This window comes from Spinacia oleracea, chromosome 6 (assembly GCF_020520425.1).
Source record: "Spinacia oleracea cultivar Varoflay chromosome 6, BTI_SOV_V1, whole genome shotgun sequence".
NCBI classification, from domain to species: domain Eukaryota; kingdom Viridiplantae; phylum Streptophyta; class Magnoliopsida; order Caryophyllales; family Amaranthaceae; genus Spinacia; species Spinacia oleracea.
This window is the reverse complement of record NC_079492.1, coordinates 55,376,860-55,399,977: the sequence shown is the minus strand read 5'-3', so window position 1 is coordinate 55,399,977 and position 23,118 is coordinate 55,376,860. Positions and strand designations below refer to the sequence as shown.

The following is a 23,118-nucleotide window of genomic DNA, read 5'->3' as shown; positions in this document are numbered from 1 at the left end:
ACTTCTTTAAATCGGCCAATCTATTTTCTTGTCCCTCTTTTTCGTGTTTCATGTTTACTTCACTTTTCTCAAACAGTTCCCTATGACTGTTCATGTTACCCAACCGAATCATTTTGTGATTAAGGATCGGTTGTTGCCGTTAGTAATTTCTTTCCCTACAGAGAACATGATTGAACTCAACATCCCCATCAGACGCAGCTAGTGACCAATTGTACTGAGTATAAATTGAACAGAGATTGAAAAACAAATGAAGAATTAAATCAAGCATCAATAATGTTCGATCTGGTAATCAAGACAACTACCACTGCTAATTATTGCTTCAAAAATAATAAATACAACAGATTTTGTTACGTTAGACCTCATCTAACCAGTCATAATACAAAGTAACACTGGTAAGTAAAAAAAAATTGAAGATAGAACAGAAGAGGCCTCTTATATTTAAGGTCCTTCGTGTAGAGGTCCAACGACAAAGATGGAGAGACGAAAGAATCCTCTAACTTCTCCTTCTTTCCGCAGAAGATATCTCTGACGGTAAACTCTCTTCTGCAATACTACCATCTCGACTCAGCTCGAGGTCCATTTATCATCAATCAAGGATCCATAACCAAGCAACCCAAGAAAAGAAAGCAGGCATCATTCCATTTATATACTCATCATCATAGTTTTGATACTTGGCAAAGCGGGATCCAACGAGCAGCTTGTGTTATAAAACAGGCCTTCTTAGTTTAATTCCTAGGTTGCACAGACACGGGACACAGATACGGATTCGGATACCGGGAAACGAGAATCAGAGTTTGGTATCATAGGGTAATAAGCCCGCTAAAATTGACCCTTTTCATTACCTGACCCGCACTGACCCTGACCTGACCCACCCCGCCCAATAACCAGGTCTACTGGGTGGGGGGTTCAATTCTATGAATCATCCAACTCAACGAGTTGAGCTCGTCTCTCAGCAGCCTTCTTCCTGATAAAGATCCCCCATCTAAGAGCCGCTTTAAGCTTGAGCCATCCCACAACAGCTTTCCCAGAAGAGCGACTTCTATCCTCGTCAAAATTGAAGTTGATTGCTGGTGATGGTGCATAACCTGCTGAGTATGGGTACCCTTCTTCACCCACACTGACAGGATTTTGACCTTGATTTTGAACACCGCCCATACCAAAGATGCGAAGCAAATGTTGCATGTCTTCATGTTCAAGCATCTGATTACTTCTCATGCGGATGTCATCTTCTGATAGCAAGTTCTCACTTCCCCGGTAATCTGCAAAGTTGGTGGTGGTTCCAACAGGCTGCATTCCTGAGAAGGACGATTGTGCAGATCCAAGAGATAATTCACTGTTGTTTCTAGGTTGGCTTAGACCCGAAGCACCAATAAAATGATTTGGTGGCAAAAGTGAGGTGGCATCAAAATGCGCAGATCCATTATGGTTCATTGTTTGTGAATGTGCAGAATATCTTGTACCAATTGCATCATGTAAACCTGAAACATACCAAAAAAAAAAAAACTTGTATTAGAATGGCTGCATTTTATGTTCATATCATTTGCTTTGACAAAAATCTTTCGTTAGCAGAAATTAAAAAAAAAAATAATAAATAAATAAAAGGAAAATTTGTTTTGTACCGCCTAAAAATATTGAAAATTTGTTTTTTACCACCTAAAAAAAAAACTTGTATTTTACCACGTAAAAAAAAAAAAAAAAAAAAACTTGTTTTTTACTACCTGGAAACGGAAAAACAGATGAAACAACTTTTGTAGGTGTGAAAATTGAAATCAAATGCTTTTCATGAATGCCAGGATATATACCTTCCATCTTGAGACCAGGAACCACAGAGGGCTGCTCCACAGGAGGAGGAGCAACGGGTAAATTGGGTAACGAGAGTTGATGGGTGTAGAAATTAGGGTTTGGTTGGGAAACGGGTGCTTCCATCCTCGAAGAATCTTCAATCGTGTTCTGTTTTAAGCTTAAGAGAGATTTGCCATCGTACTCCACAACATGCATCCAATTCTCATATGCTTTCTTTATTAAGGTGTCTGTGTATACCTGCCAACATACTAGATATTCAGCCACCCATACTTGACATGCATCTGACATAGCTTGATTTTCTTTTACGGCCCGTTTGGTAGCCGGCCATAAATGGTGTCACTGGGTATAAATTTGTAAGGAAAATCAATATCCATTCCCATGATAATGATGGTTCACTCAAAATTATCTATTTTTCTTTATAAATTTGTATTACCATCCATTACCATTTTGGGAGTGGTGTTAGGTGGGAATGCAAATTTATGAAGAAAAACATCAAGTTTTAGATTAAATTTCATTACCATGGACATCATGATGTTATTTTCATGTCAAATAACACTTCAATTTATTCTCATTCCCACCATTTATTACCGGCTACCAAACGGGCCGTTAAGGTTTTCAAAAGTCGTGCTTCTTTTAAAGCTAGGGGTTTCCTAAACTACACATGCTGTTATTGTGGTCCAATTCTAAGCCTATCACTCATCGGATGATCAATCAAGCATCGAATTCAAGCATTTAGGCATTAATAAGAACAAAATTTTCACTACACTAGTTTGAACATTTTTGCTTAAGTTGAAAGCAACTTAAAAACTAATATGAGATGTTTGTTTCAAGGAACACTCACCTTCTGTGTGTCTGAAAGAGAATCAGTTGAGTAGTATTGGCCACCAGCAAATAAGCCACTAAACTCATAAATACTGTTGAAAATTACACCAACCCCTTGTGGACCATCAGGATAGTAGATAAAAACCTTTCCACTAAGTACACACGTTTTTGCGTGCTCCACGAGTGCATCCCACATCTTGTTTGACATGCCACTTCCAAGTATCTATAAAAGGGTTCACATATGTTAGTCAATTCCCCGACATTAGATTAGATATCCTCATATATATCAATCAAACAGCAAAAATATACATTCTTACATTTCGCAACCGTTGTGGATCTCTGACAACAAATCGCAAGAAATCCTCAACACTAACTATGCCGGCTTTATTCAGTCTCTTGTGAAAAGCCCCGTCTTTTCCAATCTTTTCTAATCTCCAAACTTCATCATGTAATGCAGGAGGGTAATGTTTTTTGTACACTACAGAAGACAAACACCACAAAGGCAAAGATATATAAGATGACTTGTAAAAAATGTGATAAAACTTATAAAAAAAACATTGGTTTGAGAAATTTGACTCACATTCCCCTCTATGATCTTTGACAGTGAAAGCTTCTGTTTTTGCTTCACGAATACGAACACCTTCACCATAACCTGAGACAACCTTCAGACCTAATCTGAACTGTCTGCTTCTAATCCAGCTTGAATTATCAGTGAATGTCAGTTCTCCAAGAGTTCCTACACCTTCTTTCATTGTCACTTGCACATCTCCAGTTAAAAGGGGCCTCTTTCCTTCACGCTCTTTCACTACATGACTGTCGAAATCTTCTTCAGTCCAGTCAGCATCATCTTCATCGTTGAAATCACCTTCGAGCACAACAATATCCAGTTTTGCAGCTGATTCTGGACCTGTTGTGACAAGTTGTCCACTATTTGCATCAAGTAACACGATGTGGATCGCAGCTCCTTGCTCACCTTCTACTTTTCCTCCGGTAAAAAGGGGTAAAGAAAGCCTAGTTTTAAAATGAAGCTGCAAATTTCTTCCATCACGTGCTTCTATCCGCTTGGGAGAAGACCTACTACATTTAGAACACAGTTCAGCCTTCTTAATTACTGTTCTTTCAAATAATAATCAGACTACAATTTTGATTAGATTGTGGGCTTTTTAATAAGCCGAAATCAATGATGATATTTCACAGCGTAACATTACATTTGCAAGTGTTAAAGCATGCCAAAACTTGAAAGACCTCTTTGACTCTTATCAATAGAAGTTGATATTTTCAAAGAACTATCTTTCATGCAGCAATGTAGGTAGGTATACACCTTAAAACCCTTTAACTATATCCAAGGTACAACTAAAATGCAAGAACTATAGCAAAAATGAGGAAATACTCTTTAACATCCAGAAAAAGAAGTGAAATTTACCTTCCATTTCCAACAAGCCTAGCAGGCCCCAACTTTGCCAAAGCACGTTCTACTTCCTCACTAACCTGTTCATTGTTCACGAAGACCGGACATAAGAGAAGTACGAAGCGACATTTTCCATAAAGTAGAACACCCAAGTAACCAGGTAGGTTTTACTGAGGTCAAGAAATATGCACTACCCTACCCAGTGCACCCACCCACCTTAGAAAGAATAAGGATATCAAATTGAAGATAGCTTATTTCCATAATTAAAATCATATTTGTGGAGTTTTTTTTATTATTTCAAACTAATCATCCAAGGATGTCCCTTACAGAAAGAAAAGAATCATACATAAGTTTGATTATCTTACAACTCTCCGAAGAATGGGTTCCAAGGATGAGCAGAGTCTCTGCAGACTATCCACCTTCAGGGCTTCGACAATCACACTGTAATGGAGTGAAAAATCACTTAGTAGTTAGTACTGTGAACTTAAGAAAAAACACACACACGTATAGAAGCGACACCAAATCATTAACAACAAAGACAATGTAAAATTCTCTAGCTACAAAACATGCTACACTGCAAAATGGCACCCATTATAATGTCTGTTGTTTCAAAACCTCTCCACTCAAAGTAAAACATAAGTCTCCACCAAATCATTAGGGTACTTAAGCTTTGTCAACGAATTCCTGTTCATACTGCTGTTTGTTTTCATTTTAGAAATTCCACAAGTTGTATGATGAATTTAAATGAGTCATATTCGACGCCAGCCGTGTTAATTATGAAAACTAACAACAGAACCACTCTTTCTAGTTCCCACATTAACTGAAGAACTCAAAACTCGCATCGACGACGAACAAGACTTTAGTTGATTAAGAAATTTATTTCACTTGAGGAGTTGAGGTCGTGTTCTATTCACCTTATTATCACTACTCCCTATTCTATCTATTCAGAACTAATGAACTTAAGTAACTATAGGAACCTCAAAACTTCAACTAATATCCACTACACCAACCCACCAAAAGAAAAAAGAAAAAAGAAAAAAGATTGACCACTTCTAACAGAACTCTTGCACATCCAAAAGGCCCAAAAAAGTATGCCAAAAATAACAAGAGATAGCTCAATACTCAACAAAAAAAAAATCAAATTTTAAATTAAAAATACTCACATGAGGAAAGATTCAACTTTTAATACTTCTAAAAAATATTGATAAAAATTAACCGACACCCAGAAAAAATCATCCAATACCCAGAAAAGTTCATCAAATACCTAGAAAAATTCATCCCATACCAAAAGAAGTTCATCAAATACCCAGAAAAAATCATCCAATACCCAGTAAATCAAACAAAGTCAAGAATCAAATTAGAGTAAGAAAGAGAGAGAAAAGGAAAGAACCTAGCTAAAGCAGGTCTTTTGCGATCAGGTTGACTATCTTCATCAGCAGTTGAGCTCGAATCCAGAGTTCTCTTCTCTCTTCCACCACTCATACTATTCGATCTTTCCATATACCTTGTCTGCATTTTTTTTTTCAATTTCTTTTGTCACTTCCCTTTATAAATCAAACAAATGGATCTGAACAAAAACCAAACCAAAAAAAGATAAAAATCTTCACCAACTTAAAAACAAAAAAACAGAAATATATCCCCAGATTCACTAAATTATAACCAACCCCTTATGGCCTTATCTCATCCTAAAAATAACTCGTCTAGTACTAATTATTAAAACTCGATGACAAATTGACAATACATGTAATCGCACACACTGCGAAACATATAAGAGTAGTCAGGATACTAACTAAAGAGAGCGGGAAAATGAAAAAAAGCAGTACCTTTTAGAAAAGATTGAAATTAAATTATTGGATTGGATTTTATTATTTTTGGAAGGAAGGCTAGAACATTCAACGAAAGGTCTGGGAATTTTCCTTGAAAAATGACGGCTTTTTTAATTTTTTGATCAATCAATCAAAGGTAAGAAAAAAGATAGAGAGAAAGACGCGCTTATAATGATTTTGTTTTGAGAGTTTTTTTTTTGTATTGGAATTGTTTGGGGGGCTTGTCTTGTCTATTTGAGAAGTCACTCTCATTTTTTATATTGTATAGATTGCCTAAACTAACCTTATAGAAAATACCAAGATTTGTTTGTATGATACACTGTATAAGTTTTGTAAAAGATGTATAGTATACCATGTGAAAGATGGGAATGATAAACCATAGATGCGGTTGGGGATAAATAGGATTCTATTTTGGTGGCGTACAATTATTCGAATGTGTTTTTCGATAGAAAGTTACTCGTAGTTGTTTGAATAGATAAAAAGTATATCCTCGTATAAAGATGATCGAGTATGAATTATTGTTAGGATCGAGACAATTTTTTTACTGATAAGTAGATAGATAACGGGGATCTCTTAGTTAACTCTTAAAAAATAGAGATATATTATATATCTTAAGTGAAAAATTAGAGTCTCGTAGTTGAGTCAATGAAATTTCGAAATAAGAGCTAGGTTTCTGGTTAAAATCTAGCTAGTGATGAGTCATTCCAGAATTTGCTTGAGCATGACACGTGTTCAATGGTTTTGAATTACTACAAAATAAGATAGAGGAATAGGAGAAAGATCATGAGACATGGCTTTAAATTAATTAAGTCGGTGTATCTTTTTCATGTTTAGTGACGACTCTTATATTCGGAGGGAGATGAGGTTGCATAAGAGAGAAATTAAGAGACCTGAAATTAAAAGACCTTAATATGTGAAGAAAATTTAAAATTGTCACAAATCATAACCTTGGCCTTTAGATTTGAATAGCCTTTTGTTTTCAATTTTGGTTAATTTATATAAGTTAGAGCATCTTTATATAAGTTTGGTATGCCACATCATTTTTTCAAGCAACAATATTTTCTAGTTACAACCTGCTCTAGTGGTTAGCAAGTGGCTTGATTTTCCCCTCAAAAAAAAAAAAAAAGTGGCTTGATTTTTGTTTAACTTCTTTTCTAAAAAAAATTATTTTATTCTTACGCTTACATAATTACAATCTAATAATTAGGGGGAAAGTAGTTGTTTTTTTCCAAGCTAATTAGTTGGTAGAGATAATTCGCTTTGTCTAGCTAATTTAACAAAATTGCTCCAATGGTTTAGCTACTTGCTTGGAAGTTTTGAAAATTGCAAGCAAGTCCCTAAATGTAACCATTGGAGTTGCTCTTAGAGCATCTCTAATGGTAGGCTAATTTGATAATTAGCTTGTTATGCCACATAAGATAAGATAGAGGAATAGGAGAAAGATCATGACTCATGAGACATGGATTTAAATTAATTAAGTCAATGTATCTTTTTCATATTTAGCAATGATTCTTGAATTCGAAGGGAGATAAGGTTGCATAAGAGAGAAATTAAGAGACCTTAATACGTGAAAGAAAAATTAAAACTATCACAAATCATATCGATCCTTGGCCTTTAGATTTGAATAGCCTTTTAAATTTGACAACATCTTTAATCATAACTTTGACTAATATACTTGAATAGCCATTAAAATTAAACTAGACCATTATTAATTAAGCATTCGTTAACATTATCCTCTTTTTTGTTTTCGATTTTGGTTAATTTATATTAATCCAACCTTTGACCGATTTTCTTTTATTAAGCCCACCTACGACATATTTTTTAATAATCCCACATTTATTACCCAACAACTTTTATTGGGCCCAACATGTCATAAAACTGTTGTAAGCGGCATTATTTCTCTACATGGCAGTACTCTCTCTCGATATATTCAGTCATCATCATCAATTCATCACCATCTCGTTGACTTTTTCACCGATTACCGGCCACTTAAGCCCAATAAAAGTCGTCGGGTAGTAAAGGTGGGATTATTAAAAAATATGTCGTAGGTGGGATTAATAAAAGAAAATCGGCCAAAGGTTGGATTAATATTACCAAATTTTCCTAATTTATAAAAGTTACTAGTTTCTTATTTTAAAAGTAACTTGTTTACTTGTTTAGTGTGAGGTTGATTGTTTTATTGTCTCACACTTGGTGTTAATTCTTGTAGTACAGAGTCAAATTTTATCCTTTTTCATACATCTTGTAATGGTGTGGTTGCTCGTCACTCCAAGGCTTGAAGTTATGTAATTGTTGATTCATGGGATTTTATTAACTGTATAAATTTAATTTGATCACCTCGTTTAAATAAGCATCTGCTGATGTTGAATAAGTGTAGGAAATTCATTGTCCTTATGAGATTTCTGGCGTGCTATATAGTGTCAATAATGATGTGGAGCGCTAAACTCTGTCCTATTAATACTCACCCGCCCTATTAAATGTCAAAATTACTCCTCCTTATATTTACCCCTTTATGTTTTACCTTTCACCTTACACTCACCATCTTACCTTCAACCTTACCACCCACCTTCAACCTTCCAACATTCCGTCGACCACCACTCCGGCGAAAAAATGCGTCGAATTTCTTACATGTACGAGTCATCCGGGGGAACATCCACGTCATCCCTAGAGATACATTTTTTTTTTTTTCCGGTAAAACTTACAGAGGCTTCTTCAGTTTGAGCTTCTACCATGTTAGAGACTAGACCTGTTCATTGGGCCGGGTTAGGGCTGGGTCGGGCCTAAGTTAAACGAGCTGGATTGGGCTGGGCTTCATCATCAATCTTAACATGCTGGGCCGGGCCGAGCCGGGCTAAAATTAAATGTATCGGGCTGGATTGAGCAATTTGTTTGGTTTTTTTTTTGGGAAAGAGTTTGGTTTTAATATGTATACATATTTTATATATCATATTTTATATAATACACCTAAATAATATGAAAAGAAAATAGATGGCATCCTAAATCATTTTTAGAATTTACGGACATGGTCAAAATTCTAAACATATTATCTCACTCCAACAAACCAAACAATATACATGAACCAAACAATATAAAGCCGGCCAATTGAGGAAATATTAATCTAATTACTATCAACTGGGAAAACATTAATCTAATTACTATCCAATATGAACAGTAATTACAATGGCTAATTGAAATTAATCAAAATAATTATGTAAAACACCCCTTTCCCCTTTTTAACTATTAACTAGTGTGTAGCCCGGGCGATGCCCCGGTTGCTACTTTGAATAATTAAAATTCGATTTTTTTTTTCAACTCAGTATTTGACTAAAATACGTGTAGACCATAAATGTGAAAAGATTTATAAGTTCATCAACTACACATGTACATTACCTGCACCATGCAAAGTAATTTTCCTAATGTTTTAATTGTTTAATTCACGGTTTTCCTAATATTGTAATGGATATTTTTATTCTAATATAGTCCATACGAAATACTCCCTCCGTCCCGGAGTAAGAAGTAACATAAAAATTTAGTTGTTTTAGACTCCATGTTAACATGTATTATAAATTAACGTGCATGGATAAACAACAATTAGTGGTTGGTTAAGATGGTAATGAGAGTTATTCTCCAAACTTAAGGTCTTGTATTCGAACCTTATTGTATTGATTTTTGGTTGTCAATAACATCACATAACCTTGGTGAGTGGATGATGTGGCGTAAGCAAGAGAGTTCTATGTGACACATAAACATTTTTCGCAACGCCTTTTAATATATTAGTATAGATTTGATTGATGAATCACCATGATCGACCACCAAATTCAATTAAACTACGCTACTTGACTTGCATCGAATCACTATGTATTAGTTTCAAATCTTATCTCGCCTCCTTCGACAATTCGTCTGTGTGTGAGTTACAGCAAAGATTTAACAAAATTAGATGGTTTAACCACGTTGTTGATGTTGCTTCTGCGGCGATGGCGGCAGATCTTTGAGATGACGGCGAAGTAGAGGAGGAGGAGGAAGGCGGCGGCAAGGACGACAATGAGAGCGGGCATGAGAGGGAGATGTGAGAAGAGGAGCCGTCATCATCACCGCCTCCTTCGCCGGGGTTGAGGAAGAGAGGTGGTGGTGGTGGAGGGAAGATGCATAATTTTGAGGAGAGAGAAAGTGAAAGGGGAGAATTGAACTACAGTACGAATAGAAAGCCCTGTTTGTAAATTCTCATAAGGACCCGGTAAAACCCAACCTAACCCTTTAAGAATCCATTTATTTATTAACCCTTTAAGAGCCTTACCCACTAATAAAAAATAAAGGGCTGAGCCCGTTTTAAAAAGGGCTGGATCCGGGCTTTAAATAGGCCTCCAGCCCATTGAACAGGTCTAGTAGAGACTTCTACAGTTTAAGCTCGTACCATGGTAGGAGGTCAAACTGCAGAAGTCTCCACCATAGTGGAAACTCAAAATGCAGAAGTCTCCCTTGGTAGAGACTTCTTTGTTTTAAGCTTCCACCATAGTAGAAGATTAAACAATAGAAGTCTCCACCATGGTACGAACTTAAAACGAAAAAGTCTAACTAATTTATTTCCGGAATAGCTATTTCAATTCAACACTTAATTACCAAAACTATTTCGTATTTAATATCACTAATTAAATAAAAATAAATAGAATAACATTTTTTTAGCATGGAGACTTCTACGTTTTAAGCTTCCACCAAGGTGTAGACTTCTTCATTTTAAGCTTCCACCGTGGTAGAAGCTCAAACAACAGAAGTCTCCACCTTGGTGCGAGCTCAAAACGAAAAAGTCTAACTAATATTTTTCAGAATAATTATTTTAAATTCAACAATAATTAAAATCGAATTAATATGCAGGCTTCTTCATTTTAAGCTTCCACCATGGTAGAGACTTATGCGGTTTGAGCTCCTACCTGGTACGAGCTTAAACTGCAGAAGTCTATACCATGGCGGAAGCTTAAAATGAAGAAGCCTCAGTAAGTTTACGGACAAAAAAAAAAATTTGGGATGACGTGGATATTTCCGGGATGACTCGTACATGTAAGAATTTTGACGCATTTTTTTGCCGGAGATTTGCGTCGCCGAAAAAAGTGCTTGTCGGAGTGGTGGAAGCCGCCGGATTTCGGTCGCCGGAATTTTGGCCGGAGGTCCGGCCAGTGTGGTGGCTGCCGGAATGTTGGAAGGTTGAAGGTGGATTGTAAGGTTGAAGGTGAGTTGTAAGGTTGGAGGTAAGATGATGAGTAAAAGTAAAGTGAAAGGTAAAAATATGAAGGGTTAAATATTAGGAGGGGTAGTTAGGACATTTAATAGGATGGGTGAGTAATAGTTGATGATTAACAGCAAATGAACAAACAACAATGTGAACAATAAACTGTTAATGCAAGAATTCTTTCAACCAAATATTTCTCTCATTCTCATTCATGGTTTGAGTGTGTACAATACATGTTTATATAGTGAGGCCACTTTAGGGTTTCGGCCACCAAATTCTCACACAAGAGGACAGCTAATCATTGGCTCACTTTCCTAGAAATTTCCTAAGGAAAAGACAAAACAACATTGTACTGAGAATGAAATATTTGGGATCATGTGACAATGATGTCACTGATTCTTTGCTGCTGTTGTTTGCTTGCACCTGCTGCTGTTTGCTTGCACTTTGATGGGCTGCAAGAATGGGCTATACTTTTAGGGCCTTCTTTACATCTTGCAGCCATCTTCAACACTCCCCCTCAAGCTGAGAGTGAGGAGTGATTGATCACTCCCAGCTTGGAAAGAAGATCTTGATGCTGTTTAGTGGATAAGATCTTAGTGAACACATCTGCAAGCTGATTCTGAGTAGAGACATAGGTTGGAGAGATGATTCCTTCATGCACCTTGTCCCTAATGAAATGACAGTCAATCTCCATATGTTTTGTCTTTTCATGATGGACTGGATTGGCTGCAATAGACAAAGCTGCTTGATTGTCACACAAGATTGATGTAGACTTTAGAGATTTTAGTCCCAATTCTTTAAGGAGTTGAGTTAGCCACATTACTTCACACACAGTCATAGCCATAGCTCTATACTCAGCTTCAGCAGTAGATCTTGCAACCACAGATTGTTTTTTGGATTTCCAACTTATAGGAGAATCACCAAGGAGAATGCAGTAGCCAGTAGTGGATCTTCTGGTGGATGGACAACCAGCCCAGTCACTGTCACAATAAGCAGTCAACTTAGCTGCAGAGTGACTAGCAAGGAGAATGCCCTGATCAGTTGAACCAGACAAGTATCTGAGTACTCTCAGTGCTGCTTGTTGATGTACACAAGTGGGGTTGTGCATGAATTGGCTAAGAATGTGCACTGTGTATGCAATATCAGGTCTTGTGAGAGTTAGGTAGATGAGTTTGCCTACCAGTTGCTGATATACTTCAGGATTGGGGAGTGGTTCACCACTGTCAGGTGTGAGTTTGGTGTGACTATCCATGGGAAGCTTCAATGCCCTACATTGACTGAGTCCATATTCTTCTAGCAGATCACATACATATTTCTTTTGGGAGAGAAATATGCCTTGAGCAGTCCTGTCAACTTCAATTCCCAAAAAATATCTCAACTCACCCATGTCTTTCATATGGAACTGAGAGGAGAGGAATTTTTTAGCTTGATCTATGAGATCCAAATTGTTGCTAGCTAGAATCAAATCATCCACATACACCAGTATACCAACAAAGTCTTCAGTGCTTTCTTTGATGAACAATGAGTAGTCACTCTTGGACTGAGTGAAACCATTTGCCTTCAGAGCAGAACTTAATTTTGCAAACCATTGCCTGGGTGCTTGTTTGAGACCATACAAGGATTTCAACAACTTGCATACCTTTGTAGAGTGATGAGTGGACTGCTCCCCCTTAAACTGATCACTGAATCTGAAGCCATACCCTAGGTAACCTGGTGGAAATTTCATGTACACAGTTTCTTTCAAATCACCATGTAAGAATGCATTCTTTACATCCATTTGGTGTATGAACCAGTTACTGAGAGATGCAACAGCCAAAAGAGACCTCACAGTGGAAAGTTTTTCCACTGGTGCAAATGTTCCTTCATAGTCAATTCCATATCTCTGCCTATTTCCCAACACAACTAATCTGGACTTATTTCTGTCAAGACCTCCATCAGAGTGATATTTAGTTTTGTATAGCCATTTACATCCTATGGCTTGCTTCCCAGGGGGGAGATCAGTTATTTCCCATGTATTGTTGCTTTCCAAAGCATCCAACTCATCATTCATAGCATGTCTCCATTTCTCACTGTGAACAACATGTTTAAAATGCTTAGGATCAAGCACTTTAGGTTGAATTATGTGTGTCATGAAGCAAAAAAATTGCGGGGTAGCTCTAGTTTGTGCCACTGAATGCACAACAGAAGGCTCAGTTACTGTGGCATGAGATACTTGATAATCTGAGTGCCAAGCTGGTGTTTTGTGTGATCTAGTTGATCTCCTTTGTTCAGGGGAGGTCACAATGGGAGTACTGCTTGCTTGTGTGTCATCAACAGTGTCATCACTTTGTATGGGATCATCACCTATCCACAGTGATGGTTGATTGTTTGTGTTGCTGCATGTGCTTGCATCAGCAGAGGTTGAGTGGAAAATGTGATAGGGAAATATACTCTCATAGAATCTCACATCTCTGGAGACAAAGACTGTTTGAGTGAGCAGATTATACAGCTTGTATCCCTTTTGAGTAATAGGATATCCAATGAAAATGCAAGGCACTCCTCTGGCTTCAAACTTGTCTTTGTTGTTGTTAGGATTGCTTGCAATTGCTAGACACCCAAATGCTTTAAGGTGTTTGTACTTGGGTTTTTTGTTGTACAAAATCTCATAGGGAGTCTTGTTCTGTATCACAGAAGAGGGTAGTCTGTTGGTAATGTGAACTGCAGCAAGTACACAATCACCCCAAAATTTCAAAGGTAAACCAGAGTGAAACCTTATTGCTCTAGACATCTCAAGTATGTTCCTGTGTTTTCTCTCAACTCGACCATTCTGTTGTGGTCTGTTGACACAAGATGTCTGGTGTATGACACCTAGTTGATCAAAGAATGGTCTGCACTTGCTATCATCAAATTCAAGTGCATTGTCTGACCTGATGACTTTAACCTTCTTCTCATGCTGTGTTTCTGCCATTTTCACAAAGGTGGAGATGGCTTGATATGCATCTGATTTGGCTTTCAGCAGGTGAACCCATGTGACTCTGGTATGGTCATCAACTATAGTCATGAAGTATCTGTGATTTCCTCTTGTGTTCACCTTGTAAGAACCCCATATGTCTATGTGCACAAGATCAAATGCATCAACAGCCCTAGATTTACTCTGTGTATAGGGAAGTTTGGTGAACTTTGCCAAAGGACAGCTCAAACACACTTCACTGTTATTCCCCTTTACATCTCCAATTCCTTCAATTTTCTCAATTTTCTTCATAGGAGCATGGCCTAGTCTGTGATGCCATAATACTGGTGCACTCAAAGTGGGTACATCTTTCACCACTGTTGGTACACTTGACACACTTGTCACATTTCCAGCTAGCTTTTCATTTGATTTCATTTCTGTTATATTCACAGTTCCACTCTTCAATTTCTGAAGAGTCTTTACCAGTGGTTCATTTATCAGATAGTATAAGCCATTCAAAGCTCTACCAACTCCTCTTACAGCTTTGCTGGTTGAATCCTCAATGACACAATAACCAGAGTAGAAATTCACTTTACAGTTTGCATCCTCAGCCAACTTATTCACAGACAACAAGTTGTGTTTAAATGCAGGAACATACAGAACCTTTTTTAGTTCTATATCACTTTCAAGTTTAACATTTCCAAAATGAGATATACTAGAAGTTTCACCAGTAGGAAGGTTAATATATGGACTGTTCTGACTCTTAACAGGATTAATCAAGGTGTTAAAGTTTCCAGTCATGTGATTGGATGCTCCAGAATCAATTATCCAATCTAACCCTAAGGAGTCAGCAAAATAACAGGACACCATACCTGAATAGTTCATGTCCATTTCCTCATCTGTGTCTGATCCACCTTCCTTGGAGGGTACAGGTAGCATTCTAAGCAGCCGCTCTAACTGTTGAGTGTTTATCTGTGATTTGTTACCTCCACTGGAACCAGTTTCACTATTTCCATGAGCATTTCCAGCAAGTTTCATGCCATTCCCTTGCTTCCATTTGTTCCATTTTTGTTGTCCACCACCTTGCATCTTCCCTTTTCCTTTGTAAGGTGCTTTTCCAGTTTTCTTTCCTTTAGGATGCCAGCTAGGATAGCCAACTACACTCCAACACTTGTCACTCATGTGTCCAGTTTTCCCACAAGCTGTACATGTCATTTCATTTCCCTTGCTATACATGGCAAGAGTTTCACCTTCTTCCTTGATGTGTCCCAAGATATCCCTCTGTGACTCTTCTTGTTGAAGACAGCTACAGGATGTTTCTACAGAAGGCAATGGAGTCATCATGAGAAGCTGACTTCTCTGAGGTGCATATTGTTCATCTACACCATTTAGAAACTGGAAGAGTTTCTGCTCTTCTTGTTGCCTTGACAGGGCTTGTATGAATGAGTTTATCTCTGCAGTCATAGTAGTGATAGGTGGGAAATCATTGAGAGATTCCAGCTCTTCCCACAAACCACTCATGACTGTATAGTAATCGCTGATGGGTTTTCCCATCTGTTTGGTTTCATACAAGTCCCTGTTGAGCTTGTATTTTCTCGAACCATTGGTCAGAGACAACCTTTGTTCTAACTGCTTCCATATTTGTGCAGAGCTATTCAGAAACATGATGGACTTTTTTATGGACTCAGATACAGTCCCAATGATCCAAGAGATAACTGTGTTGTTGCAAGTTTCCCAATGTTCAGCCTTTGTTGGGTCTTCATCTTTCTTATAAGCACCTGTAACAAATCCAAGCTTTCGTTTTGAAGCCAAAGCAATTTCCATAGAACGCTTCCAAGATCTGTAGTTTGTAGATCCTTGGAGCTTTTCTATGTTTGCAAACTGAGTGCCATCAGAAGGGTGAAGATACAAATGGCTTGTTGGATCTATTGTAACCATAGCTGAACCAGAATTTTCTACTTTAAAGAATTAAAAGATGAGATTTTTGAGGAATAAACTCACTGTATTTGAGGATTTCTGTGTTTTCCTTACCAAGATAGGTTGAAAGATTGGATTTTGGTGAACCGTAGCTCTGATACCATGATGATTAACAGCAAATGAACAAACAACAATGTGAACAATAAACTGTTAATGCAAGAATTCTTTCAACCAAATATTTCTCTCATTCTCATTCATGGTTTGAGTGTGTACAATACATGTTTATATAGTGAGGCCACTTTAGGGTTTCAGCCACCAAATTCTCACACAAGAGGACAGCTAATCATTGGCTCACTTTCCTAGAAATTTCCTAAGGAAAAGACAAAACAACATTATACTGAGAATGAAATATTTGGGATCATGTGACAATGATGTCACTGATTCTTTGCTGCTGCTGTTTGCTTGCACCTGCTGCTGTTTGCTTGCACTTTGATGGGCTGCAAGAATGGGCTATACTTTTAGGGCCTTCTTTACATCTTGCAGCCATCTTCAACAATAGTGGGGCGGGATTTAGTATGCCCCATGATGATGAATTGATTGTTTGTTGAGCAATGAATCGCTAGTCTTTTTACTAAATAAATATTTGTCATTTATTTAAATTTAATTACTTGTTTGGACTCCCTCAAAAAAAAATTACTGGTTTGGAGTAGTTTTTCTTTACGATGAGTCGATGAAGTATTATCTAGCTTATACTCGTATTTGTAAGTGTTCAAAGTGTTTCCCTTTATTATTGGTAAGAGTTTATCATTGGAGTGAGTATCAGACTAAAACTAGATTAGGTCCCGTGCACGTACGGATATTTAAAAATTATTATTTGATCATCTGTTTTATAAAAATTTTAATTGAATTATTTATCCCTTAAATCTATTGTGTAATTAATAATCTCCAATGTACTCATTTTATCATATTTTAACTTACTACGTATTATATATTTTATATGCTTAATATGATGATCTGACTAAAATATTTGATATATTTAATATGTTAATTTGACCAAAATATCGAGTAAGAATATTTTCTATTATTGATATAACAGTTTGACTAAAATTTTACCAAAATTTTAATAATGGCATATTCCATAATCCTATAAATTTTTTTCCATATATAAACATTTATACAAAAGGAGAGAAAATAAAAAAAGAATAAAAAAAATAAATTTTTAGGAAAGAGTTTTTGGTGGGAAAATTTTTCACCAGGAAGTGACACGTGTCATTCCTGCTGTCTCTTTTAGTATATAGTAATAGATGTGGGATGCCCGGGTTAGGAGGTAGGGCACGATTGATTCAAGTTTCGGGTCCTGGAGGCTAAACGTAACTAAAATAGGCTATACCGCTAGGTTTTTGGTCAAGTGCAGCTTCGCAGGTTAGACCACCCGATAAACTAGTATCATCAACAACAATAGCACGCAAATAAGTTGATATTGACTTTGTTTAGGTTGAACTTGGTAGTGAGGACCCGTGTTCGATCCCCCACAATAACAATTGGGAGGGGATTGAAACCTATCAACTCATAGCTCGCCCTGAATCGAAATTAGCCCTAAGGGTGAACCGGATATACACAAAAATAAAAATAAAAATAAAGGAAAATGACATACGTAATCCCTTAAAATGAAACATCTATGCCTAGTCTATAAAAAGGAAGACGTACCATAGATTATTAAATGACATGTGTCATCTCATCTTTCATCCATTAATTTTTTTCCCCTTTTCTTTTGTTGTTTGTTATTCGAAATATTTTAAGTTTCAACAGCTCTTCCACTTCATCTTCCTTATTCAACATAAATTCACCATTTAATTCATATAACCTCTTCCCCCTCATCTCCCTCTTTAAAACTCGATATTAATCCACTATCTAATTTATATATTTTCTCAACTTTTAAATTTCACCTCTATATAAATCCTATATTCCCACTAAAATCACAAACCCTCAACAAAAATAGCACTTTAAAATGTCATTTAACAACCACTATAAAATTGCCCCTTCATTGAACGGGCTCAGAAGCTAGTTAACTTATATTAACCACACTAATTGACACATGTTTTTAGCATTCATTCTAAACCTAATCGAAAGAATCGAAACTGGTCTTGAACTAAATGAAGCCTCTTTAAGTTTTTTGACATAAATATAAAACTTACTTCTTATGTTCTGTTTTTGTTTCAACCTTTACTTTCCACTCTATTCTTTGCATTGCAAATGAATACTTAGTAAATTGCATTCATGCCTCTATTTTTATACATAGTTAGAGAAAAGTGTATGATGTTGGATATGGATGAGGGTAGTTTGGCAAAGTCGTGTGGATAGGGTTACTAAAAAGAAAGGTTGCAAGTTGCAACTACATATAAATAACTCAAAACAGAAACGTTTCAACTAAAAGATTGCGGTGGAAGTATATACAGATTATCCACCCTCCTTCCCATAATATAGTGCTTGTTTTTTTTTTAGCATCTTCCAAAATGTTGCGCCTACTTTGACACTTTCCTATATACATAGTAATCATCTATTTTTTTCCCCAACATACCTTATCAAACAATTTAAATATCCAAATTGTCCTACTTTTACCTACAAATATACGAAGTATGCAATAACTAATGCTTCTACCGTGGAAAATTGTGTTTTTTATTTTAATTATGTATTCAACAACTCACCCTCTTCCCTCCATATCCTTATTATTTTTATTTTTTGTTTAAAAAATAAAATTAAGTGTGTATTTTTCTACTCCCTCCGTTCCTTTAAGTTGTATCCGTTTCCTTTTTAAGCGTTTCTTTTTGTTGTATCCGTTTCTATTTTTGGACATACATTTTATCTTAAAATACCCTTACATTTCTATCTAATTACCAAAATACCTAAAGATTCTACCCATATTCCCACCTAAATTTCCCCACCCCTATTATTTAATTCTTTTCCCTTCCCCATATACCCACTCTCTCACCTCCTTTATCACCCATCATTATCACTCCTCTCTCTTACCTTATTTCTTTATTATTTTCTCTTTTTTTTTTTTTTATTATAATCTCTTACATACAATCATTTTTCTTACACCCAATCATTACCGAAAAGGCTACGTATACACTCAGGGTAGGGAATAGTTCCATACCCTGAGTTCTGATTGGTCCAAAATATTTGGGATGAGCGGCAAAGATGGTGCATTTGGGGGGGAAATAAATTAGTGGAATGGCGCCATTTTCACACTCCTTCCCTTTGACGCCAATCTTTATCCAATAAAAAAAATGTAATTAAAATTTTCAAACACAATTATCTCCCCTAATTAGTTACCTTATAATTTTACACTAATTAATTGTAATCCTTCTTGCCATTCTAAACCCTAAAATCGACCGCATCATCTACGGAAATCATTGTGAAGTGAAGTACCGCGACACCAGAGAGAATCAAATTCCGGCGACCACAACTGAGAGCCGGTAACAATCAAATTCCGGCGACAACAAAAGATCCGGCGACCGCAACTTAGAGCTGGTAAATTTCCTCCAATTCTGTAATATTTGTTCGTTCGTAATTGACCTGCTAGTTTTAGGTTTTATTTATTTATTATAAGAATAAAGTATGAGGTAATTCAAGTTATTTGTAATAATTATCATGGGTGGTTATTACTTATTAGGTTAATGTGGAATAACAAATGTCTGAAATTTGGGTGGCGGAGTTGTCGAAGCCATTCATAGCAGACTAGAGGGGACAACGTTCTTTATTTTAGTATGATTAATTAATTACTGAAGATAACATTTAGTATGACGTACCTGCATGCATGTAATGATTAAATGAATATTTAAGATTGATATCAATAAATTAGTATGCATATTAAATTATATTTGTTTAGTGGCAGCGGGATGGAAAACATAGTAGAGCATCCTAGTTTACCCATAGACCTGAATCAAAGTGGTGAACCAGAAGGAGAAAGACCTAGAGTAGGGATGTGCTTTGCACCAGGGATCGACTTTTGTAGATTTTGCCATGAATATGCTTACAGGGAAGGGTTCGAGCTTTTCATAAAAAGCAGTGAATTGCTGCCAGAGTTTAAGGCAAAGGGGGTTCGTAGAGGTGGCGTAGGAGAAAAAGAGGCGAAAGCAGATATGACGAGTCGTATCAGACTTAAATGTAAGGGGGGGGGGGGTGCGGCAAAAACTGAAGGATGTAATGTCACTGGTTGCAAAATGTTTGTGTATGGGGTTTTGAAGGGTGGAAAATTTGAGATACTCGGTTGCGACCTGAAGCATAACCATGATCTCAATCCTGGTTGTAGTTATCTAATGGTTAACTATAGAAGTATTGATCAAGGAACGTTTGAGAGAGCGATCATCAATGATAACGCGGGAATAAGCATAAATACGAACTTTAGTGCACAGGTTCTTGAGCGTGGTGGATTCGATAATATGAACTTCAACAATCGAGACTTGAGGAATGCAATAAATTTAGATCGACGTATGTCAAGGTGTCTGGGAGATGCAAAGGCACTACAAGACTACTTGAAGAAGCAACATGAACTGAATAATGACTTTTATAGTTGTCTTCGAGTTGATGACGGTGGGACGTTGTTGCATGCGTTTTGGTCTGATGCTCGGAGCAGAGAATCCTATAAATATTTTGGAGATGTAATAACATTCGACACAACCTTCTCCGTGAACAGGTGTTGTGCTAAATTAATTTATCGTAGATTGCTTAACTTCTTTGAACGAATAACATGAAAGAATGATTTTTTTCGGTGCTAAAATGTTGTTTCCCCATGTAGGTTCCGTATGCCCTTTGCACCCTTTATCGGTATCAACCATCACGGATCATCTATAATATTTGGGGCTGCATTAATCACGCACGAAGACACCGATACTTTTGTATGGGTGTTTGAGAAATTTGTGAAGTGCATGGGTAAGAAACCAAAAGGGATTTGTACAAATCAGTGTAGGGCAATTGGGAGAGCAGTTGAGGTTGTGTTCCCCGGTGTCCCGCACAGATTTTGTTTATGGCATCTCCTCCAGAATGCGTCGAAGAACCTGGGAACCAATGCTAATTGGAAAGATATTGACCGTTTAATACGTACAGCGGTCCATGATATGATGCATCAGGAAGAATTTGATGAAGCTTGGTGTATAATAATGGACAAATATTGTCTAAGGGAAGCAGGTTGGATGAAGGAGCAATATGAAACAAGGACTCAATGGGCTCCCGCTTACTGTAGAGGGACGTTTTGGGCTGGGATGTCTTCCACGTAGAGGAGCGAAGGTATGAATAGGTTTTTTAAAACTCATGTTAACTTACAATGTGGCTTGGTCACATTTGTGAAACGGTACGAGCATGCGTTGAAGATTAAAGCCGCGGAGGAAGCAGATTATAATTTAAAAACAAGGGAAAAACCTCTCAAGTTTAACAAGTCAATACTAGCGGAGTATGTTTTCCAGAAGTCGTACACAAATGCTATGTTTGCAGAGGTGAAGAAAGAGTGTGAAGGTTTGCTTCACACAAATGTTACGAAGAAGGACTATGCACTGGGGTCAACAGTATTCTACGTAGCTGTTGAAAGGTTTCCCACTGTAATTTGGCGAAAAAAATTCAAGACCTACGACGTGACATGTGATAAGGTTAAGGGTGAATTTTCATGCTCGTGAAAATTGTTTGAGTTTAGAGGTATACTATGTAGACACATAATCCGTGCCATGTCGACTGAAGATGTGGAATTTATCCCAGAGAAGTACATCTTAAATCGCTGGAAGAAAGACGCGAGTTCGTATGAGAACATAAAAGTGTCCTACTATGATCCAGAAGAATCCGCAGTGGCGATGAAGGCGAAAGAGCTAGGTCAAAGGCAAGGCTATTTGAGTACGCTAGCTATGCACAATGACGTTACGTTAGCATTGTACAAGGAAGCCACGGATAAAATTCGGCTAACTCTTGAGGATGTAGTTGGAATACGGAAGACTGGGGAGCTTGGTGATGAATCAAAAGCGTGGTGGGATCCTGCAGCGCGTAGTGTATTTGGGCGTCGTAGATTACGGCCAAGGGAGAACAATGAACGAGAACTTGTACGAAATGCACAACCTGCTGATGAAGATGAAGAATGCATTAAATCCACTGTGGATAAGCGACGGACGGGAAGGGCGAAGACTAGACGAACATCGGTGTTAGGGGATAAGCGTAAGAAGGTGGCAGATGGGGTTGTAGCCGAGGAAATAGCTACAAAGGAGGTATGTAACATTAGATAATCCATATGTTGTTAGTGTACACCTTGATAATGAATGTAAAATGTGTAAAATGTGCAGGCCCTAATACGTACGACGTTCGGTTCGACTTCTTGGTACCAGAAGAGTATGGCGAACAATCCTAGTAGTTCCAGAGAGTACCTGTCTCAAAATATCCCAGGTAGTGAGCATGGGGGTAACGGTGCAGGAACCTCCCAGGTGCACTTGTCTCAACAGTACCCAGCAAATGGGGCTGATGTCTTTAGGAGAGAAAGGTATCGGCTCAACATGTCCCAGGACAACCCGCCTAACGGGTTTGATTTATTCTTGCGACGAAGCTCTCGGCTCAACACCCCGCAAGATATGTCGCAACAATCTGATTATAGTGGTTGTGAGTGGAGTCACCCCTTGACTAACTGGTTTGGGTTTAATTTTTAATGTGTATTTCTATTTAAGTTTGTAACTAAAATTGATAATATGTAATGGTCTAGGTGTTTAAAAGTTTGTAACTTCATATTTTTTAAATATGTAGTTCCAAAATAGTTTGGAACGAAATATATTAATTAGTTTGCCATCTTAGATTTAGTTTGTCTCATGCATGAGAGTGTGTGATGTCTATGAAGTTATGATTAGTTTGATTCGGATAAATTTTAGTATGACAATTATAGTTATTTCAAAAAAGTCATTTCAAAAATTTAGCCGTTGGAACAGTTTCTTTGTTTATATAAACCCTTAGAAACAATAATGCTTTGCTCACAATTAATCTTTGCTCACTTTCTTTTTCAGCCAGTTTGTTTCTTTGCTAACTTTCTTTCTCATATTTTAGTAGTAAAAAACGTCGACTATACTAGATGATTAATTGTGATTGTCAGCGTCGGGTTTTTCAGAGGGTGTCTAGGACTGTACACCATCCGTTCATGAGGTTCTTGATATGCCAAAATTACAAGCAGCCT

General features: G+C 37.1%; 2 protein-coding genes across 7 annotated transcripts; one reads left to right on the top strand and one right to left on the bottom strand.

The window, feature by feature from the left end:
* Positions 1-271: 271 nt before the first annotated feature.
* Positions 272-6,082, bottom strand: LOC110793436 (calmodulin-binding protein 60 C). 6 transcript variants are annotated; one of them, XM_021998311.2, is made up of 9 exons: positions 5,857-6,082; positions 5,424-5,600; positions 4,399-4,474; positions 4,049-4,113; positions 3,206-3,702; positions 2,943-3,103; positions 2,645-2,848; positions 1,803-2,040; positions 272-1,478 (listed from the first exon to the last, which is right to left on the bottom strand). In XM_021998311.2, exons 2-9 carry the CDS (start codon positions 5,546-5,548, stop codon positions 913-915), a joined length of 1,932 nt encoding a protein of 643 aa, XP_021854003.1. In that variant the 5' UTR covers positions 5,549-5,600; positions 5,857-6,082; the 3' UTR covers positions 272-912. The 6 variants fall into 6 exon arrangements, with proteins under 6 accessions (XP_021854003.1, XP_021854005.1, XP_021854006.1 ...); XM_021998313.2 differs by having other exon boundaries at positions 3,206-3,699; positions 5,857-6,068; XM_021998314.2 differs by having other exon boundaries at positions 5,424-5,542; positions 5,857-6,068.
* A 13,743-nt stretch (positions 6,083-19,825) lies between these two features.
* On the top strand, positions 19,826-21,202 carry LOC110793443 (protein FAR1-RELATED SEQUENCE 5-like). The gene is made up of 2 exons (XM_021998321.1): positions 19,826-20,622; positions 20,725-21,202. The coding sequence occupies exons 1-2, from the start codon at positions 19,826-19,828 to the stop codon at positions 21,200-21,202; spliced, it is 1,275 nt and encodes a 424-aa protein (XP_021854013.1).
* Positions 21,203-23,118: the final 1,916 nt, after the last annotated feature.

Bases quoted from the DNA above. Each gene is read 5' to 3' on its own strand.
- LOC110793436 (XM_021998311.2), bottom strand. From the start codon at position 5,548: ATGCAGACAAGGTATATGGAAAGATCGAATAGTATGAGTGGTGGAAGA. The intron at 4,475-5,423 runs GTTCTTTCCTTT...ACTCCATTACAG, and splicing joins AAAAGACCTGCTTTAGCTAG to TGTGATTGTCGAAGCCCTGA. The intron at 3,703-4,048 runs GTAAATTTCACT...TTCTAAATGTAG, and splicing joins AGGCTTGTTGGAAATGGAAG to TAGGTCTTCTCCCAAGCGGA.
- LOC110793443 (XM_021998321.1), top strand. From the start codon at position 19,826: ATGGAAAACATAGTAGAGCATCCTAGTTTACCCATAGACCTGAATCAA. The intron at 20,623-20,724 runs GTGTTGTGCTAA...TTCCCCATGTAG, and splicing joins ACAACCTTCTCCGTGAACAG to GTTCCGTATGCCCTTTGCAC.